This window comes from Glycine soja, chromosome 16 (genome assembly GCF_004193775.1).
Source record: "Glycine soja cultivar W05 chromosome 16, ASM419377v2, whole genome shotgun sequence".
Lineage (NCBI taxonomy): Eukaryota > Viridiplantae > Streptophyta > Magnoliopsida > Fabales > Fabaceae > Glycine > Glycine soja.
The window spans coordinates 26,963,749-26,970,080 of record NC_041017.1 but is presented as its reverse complement, the minus strand read 5'-3'; the positions used below and the strand labels follow the sequence as shown (position 1 = coordinate 26,970,080).

The window sequence follows — 6,332 nt, the reverse complement described above, 5'->3', positions numbered from 1 at the left end:
TTCAATGTGATTGGGGAAAAAACTTTATTATATGGTAAATTCACCCTTGTTGCCCACAAAGTGTAATTTGTGAAATTGAGCATGAATTATATATGGGTCAATGTGATGCAGAGTCATCATCTCTGTCTGGGTGGTTAAGTTAGTTTGTTATTGCTCATTTTTATAAAAAAAAAAAAAATCAAGCAAAAAAAAAAATAAACATTTTCTTAGAAATTCTACTTTCTAAAAAAATCATTTTAAAAAGTGGATAGTCTAAAACAGTTAAAAATAATGATGAAAAATATCAAATAACTGTATTTGAAAGTTTTTTTTTATAGTAGTGTTTAATAGATATATGTTGTCAATGTTTAAAAGTTTAACAAAGTTTTGTCTACAAGGTTTGACAAATATAATCAAGTCTTCTGCTCATACTAATTGTCATTTTTGAGTTCAATCTTCAAAGAAATTTATGATGATATACATTTTTTCATTATATTTAATAAGCTTGCAAGAGGAGGCAACTTACTAATCTACATGTCTTCTTTTTTAAAAAAAAATGTAAATTATTTTAAATTGTCAATCAAACACAAGTCATACTTAATTAAGATGACTTTTAAATATTTATAATTGAATGACAATGTATATTTTTTTTATCTATAGGAATTGAAGATAATGTTAAAATATATTTATTAAAAATATAAAAATGAGTATAAAAATTCATTACACTATTAGATCATACAATATTTATTAAAAAAATAAAAATTTAATATAAAAAATATTAACATTTTCTTCAATAAATAATGGTAGAGGATCAGTAAGTTGTTAATTTGAATGATATTGAACTTGATCCTCCTAAATATGATCTTGAGTTTAAGTTTTATGTATGAAAAAAAATATAATTGGATGAAGAAATATCACTAAAGATGTTTAATCAGATTTTCAACCAATATTAGTTATCTATAAAAACAAAGATTTGATAAATCTCTACACCAATGTTACAAGTAAAAAATTAAAAATAATGGTAAGAGGTCAAAAGTAATTTCACGGTTAGGATTAATGGGTGCATGAAGGGAAGAAGTGTAATTGTTGGAACTGACATGGGCACATTTGGTTAGGGTCAAGAGTGGGCAGAGGGGCAACAAAGAGGTTGGGCATGATGATGGCGATACTGGTTGTCATAGAGGAACCAGAAAAGACCACTCCCATTAAATGAGGGAATCTCCCTCTGGAATAGACTGGCTAGCTGCAACATTACAAGCCAAGGTAGTAGTAGTAGTCCATGAAACTGTGTCTTAGAACTGTCAAAAACACCATTTCTCTTTATCCCACTACTAGAAATATGTTATTTTAGGACAGGCGTTCTACGACGATTCTTTTAGAACCGCCTTAGAAAACGAACTGATGGCATTTTTGTAATTATCGTACTTAAAAAGCTTTGTACGATACACATTCTAAGACGGTTATTGAAAACCACCTTAAAATGTGTGTTGGTCATAAGAATTATGACGGGTTTTATTGAAGCACCGTCGTTATCTCACGGTCTTATCCACATGATGTGGTGTCCCTTGGCATTCAAAAGCGCCAAAAGAAACCTAACAACGAGTAGAAGCAGTGATGAAACCTCGACCTCTAACCCCAGCACCAAGGGGTTGTGCCTGTCGCCATCCCTTGAACAATGAGCAGAAGCGGCGATGAAACTGCGGTGACTGAAGAAGCACAACCCAAAGAGTCCCTACCGAACCTCTTTTCTTTGTTTCCTAAAATCAATTTTCAACTCCCTTTCCTCCCACCCAAACCTCAAGAACCCAACCCTGAGGCTCAGGCTCAACAAGAGCTTCCGAAGCCTAGCCGTGTACAGTTTCCGAAAACTCAAGTGGCGATGGTTGCTTCTTCGCCTCTGCTAGCTGAACCTAATGCTGACCACTCTCCCGCTGCTAAGACAACCAATCCTCTTATACTGTGGCAGGTAGGTTGTTTCCATTTCCCCCTTTTTTGAATAAAAAATCGCATTCATATGTATCATCATATTAGGGTTTGCTTCTGTGAAGAGTAAATAGTCAAATCAATGATGACAAAGTTATATTTATGTTTTGGTTTTTTGTTATACACCTGTTCTCTTAGTGAATTGATTGCTAGTAAAATTTCAGTTGGTTGTGCTAATATTAATCTCATGTCCTTTTTCCCTTTTAAACTGGGCTTGGATAGGTTCGAAAAGTCATTATCTAATTTTGATCTTTTGTCATGTAGAGTATCCCGACTTTCATTGGTATATATCTCACAGGAATTTGAATGTACGTGAGACCAGCTGCATTAATTAACTTGTTTTATTTTTGTTAAAAATAATAATAGGCTTGAGCAGTAGTCAGCGTTTTTCTTTAACATTCATATTTTGAGGATGAAGTGCACAATGGCAATTGGGATGAGGTGGAGAAATACCTCTCTGGTTTCACAAAGGTGGATGATAATAGGTATTCTATGAAGATATTTTTTGAGATAAGGCAGCAGAGGTATCTGGAGGCTTTAAATAAGTAGGCTCATAACAAGTTCACATTTAGATTCTGTTGTTGACTCTCTCTCTCTTTCTCTGCATCCTAGTTCTAGGCTTCTACTACTAGCTGACAAGTTTAGTTGAATTGTTTTAAATTTTCGTAGGCATGACTGGTCCAAGGCTATATAAATATTAGTGAAGGATTTGAAAGTGTTTGCTACATTTAACGAAGAATTGTTCAACGAAATCACACAGCTTCTGACATTGGAAAATTTTAGGTACCAATCCTAATATTTACTCCCGTTTTCAGTAATGAATTAAGTAAGATGCAGGTATACAAAAATGAGTTAATGTTGAAATAGGGAAAATGAACAATTGCCTAAGTATGGTGATACAAAGTCTGCACGAGCAATTGATTTCTTAACAAGTACACGAGCTATTTTTTTATTAGAAAGTATAAAAAAGTATTATTTGAACTTTAAAAAATTTACTTATTGATTTCTTAACAAGTACCCTAATGATATTATTAACAAGACTCTTAAATAAATATTAATATGATTTTATATACCTGTAAAGTTTAATGTTTATATACTATTAGGGTAAATTCTTTTACATTATCAATTAATAAAAAATAATTATTTATATGATTTTTAAAGTAATTATTTTAAATTTTTATAAATTTATTATACATGATTAGTAAGTAAAAATAAAATAAATTTATAGGAAGCTGCCAATTGTTTTGCAGATGCGTGCAGCTGTATGTGAAGTTGTCAATTGTTTTCCCACTCACTACTACAATAATAGATTATTACAACGCGCTAATAATTACGGTTGGCATAGACCATCTTTGAAAATGATATAGTGACAGTATGGTAATTAAGTACAACCTAGGAGTGTAGAAAGACAACCTCAAACGCAAAGGTTTGTAATTGTCTTCTTCTCATGTCAACTTGGTGTTAAATTATTTGTTTGTACTTTAGATATATGGACCATATGGTTGGGTGAAAATGCCTGGTAAATAGCTGATTAATTATTACTTCTAGGTAAGAGTTTATTTTTTTTGTTTGAGTTAAACGAATCAGAGACATGAAAGCATGATGAAGTAGATGGAATTCGAAACTTTAATTTGCTGTGACCATTGGATTTGTATATATAAATAATATTGGAGGCTATAATATTGTTCCCCTACAAAATGAAAGGAAGCTGTAATATTGTTCCCCTACAAACAAGTTAGTAACAATGCATGACCATGATAAGACATCAATGTAAGACACAGCATACCACACAGAATTACAGAGGGTTTTATTTATTTATTTTAAACGAATTTATTTATTTATGCAAATAACATTTTTATATATATGCTTGAATCCTTACAATTTCTTTTATACTTGTACTATCTTTTATAAAAGCAATTAACAAAATAGAAAATGTGTTTTCCTTTTTTGGTATTTTATTATAAAAGATAAAAGATAAATGAAAGAAAATTATAAGAAGCCAAATTAATTAATGCACGAATAGCATTATTCTAATGGATACTTTGTTTTATTTTGTTTGTGTGATGACAAAAAAAAAAAATAGACCAATTCTTGATACTTTTCCCACTTTATAACTCTTTTATTCTCTTCTTCATTTTAAATATTTTTAACTAATTTACAACAATTAAAAAATTTACTAAACTAATTAATAAATAGTACCAAATTATAAAAAAAATTATCCTTATTTAAAATCCAACGAATTTTTTAATTTTTTTTCTTCGCTTTAATTGTCTTTCTAATATTCCATTGCTTTTAATATAGTAAGAATTATTGATATTCTGTAGTTTATTATTATTGAAAAAGTGGAAAAATTTATAGAAAAATGTAATATATAAGTAATTAGAGATTAAAGATATACTTAAATAACATTTAATGTTTCATATATTTTATAAAATGATTTATATAAAAATAATAAAAAGAAGCTTTTAAAACTAAAAGTAATAAAATAAATTAATACAAAAAAATTTATAAGGACAAAATTAATATTTTTCAAATTTTACACATCTCAAACATATTTTACCCTTTTACTATTAATAATATAAATAATAATTTGTAAATTGATTAAAATCAATGTTTATTTAATTTTTAAAATAATAATATATTAATTAGAATAATTAAATTAAAGTTGTTAAATTTTAAAAATATATTTTCAAAAGAAAAAATACATCAAATTAGAAATTTTGTAAACGGGAATAATTTATATACATGTGGTAGAAAAAATGTATCAAATTTTTTAGATAATAATATAAAATTTTATTAGATTAAATGCTAATAGAATAATTATATTAAATATTAATAAATATTTATATACTTGTGTTAGAAAAAATGTATTAAATTAGGAAATTTTGTATATGAGAATAATTATATACCTGTGTTAGAAAAATGTATGAATATTCAAATAATAATAATATATAATTTTATTACCTTAAATAATAATAAAATAGTTATATTAAATATTGATAAGTAATAGAATGTACACAGGGACCCCGTAAAATATTTAAAAAAATGTACCTAAAAAATAGAGATATATAATACTGTAATTATAATACATTAAATAAATAGAATATCATATAATATAAATTTTCAAAATCAATTTAAAAAATTGTAATAAATCAATTCAATCTTAAAACATTTTTAATTATTAATTTTTTAATCTCATACATCATTTAAATTATAATCATTTCTAAATAAAAAAAAATCTCACTTAATAATATCATGATGAATTAAGAAAATAAGAATCATTAAAATGAATTGAATAATACTATTTAATAAATTTGGAGAAAATAAATATAAAATTGTAATATGATATTAGAATTAAACTTTCTTTCATACGATAAATATAGTAGATTAACTGATCAAACTGATTATATTAAGCTAATTTAATTTGCAAATTTGGCTGAGTTAAACTAATACAATTCAATCATATTTATCCGAGTATCGGTTACCTGACTCGTAATTTCTTTTTCTCTTGTTTTCTTCCATTGTCATTATATGGTGCACTGAAGGCCCAACATGTTCTCTCCATTTTCACCTTTTTGCTTTTATTTTCTCTCTCTTCTGTTGTGCAAAGTACATGTTACTTATCTAGTTTCAAATAAATAAAATAAATACTTTGTAAGAACTTGTATTTCTTCTTTAATTTTATTTTGTTTTTGCTTACATGTATAATTAGTGGCGTAGTTTGCTCAAAAAAATTTGGAGGAATCAAAATACTTAAAATCATAATGTATAAATTAAAGAAAAAAAATATAATTGTAGTATCTAAAAGTAATTGAAATCTTCATTTTTATTTGTATAAGAAATTTAATGGTTTTAAGTCCCTACATCAATCAAATAATGGTGTTATTAAGCTCTTATTAAAGATTAAAAACACATATTTTTTTGTTAAAAAGTATTAAAATGTATAAATTTTATATAGGAACTAAAAACTCCTATTTTTTTATAAGGACTAAAAATTAAATCACGAATCCATTGCAGTTTATTTTTTGCACCCCTTAAAATTAACAGAATTGTGATTTTATTATTTTTTTTCATAATATAACACAATTATGATTCTATTAAACAACAGAATCATGAATATGTTCTACTGTTTTTTAAAATTATAAATAAAAAATAATAAATATATTTGGTGTTTTTTTATTGATTGAACTACAACATTGTATTTATTGAATGAACACTAGTTTTTTCTGAGACGTATTGGCTGAACACTATTTTTTTATGATACACATACCAATTGTATTAAATATAGACGCAATCTAAATTGTTTATATTATCGATGTGATATCAACCGTTGATATGACTAACGAGAGAACAATAGATCTCTAATATAA

The 6,332-nt window shown here is 26.5% G+C and overlaps 1 protein-coding gene across 5 annotated transcripts; it reads left to right on the top strand.

The window, feature by feature from the left end:
• Window positions 1-1,523: 1,523 nt before the first annotated feature.
• Window positions 1,524-3,602, top strand: LOC114390232. 5 transcript variants are annotated; one of them, XR_003661854.1, is made up of 4 exons: window positions 1,524-1,945; window positions 2,329-2,507; window positions 2,632-2,745; window positions 3,213-3,602. XR_003661854.1 is itself a non-coding variant. In XM_028350941.1 (2 exons), exons 1-2 carry the CDS (start codon window positions 1,655-1,657, stop codon window positions 3,327-3,329), a joined length of 408 nt encoding a protein of 135 aa, XP_028206742.1. In that variant the 5' UTR covers window positions 1,526-1,654; the 3' UTR covers window positions 3,330-3,602. The 5 variants fall into 5 exon arrangements, 2 of the variants coding, with proteins under 2 accessions (XP_028206742.1, XP_028206743.1); XR_003661853.1 differs by having other exon boundaries at window positions 2,329-2,745; XR_003661855.1 differs by lacking the exon at window positions 2,329-2,507 and having other exon boundaries at window positions 1,525-1,945.
• Window positions 3,603-6,332: the final 2,730 nt, after the last annotated feature.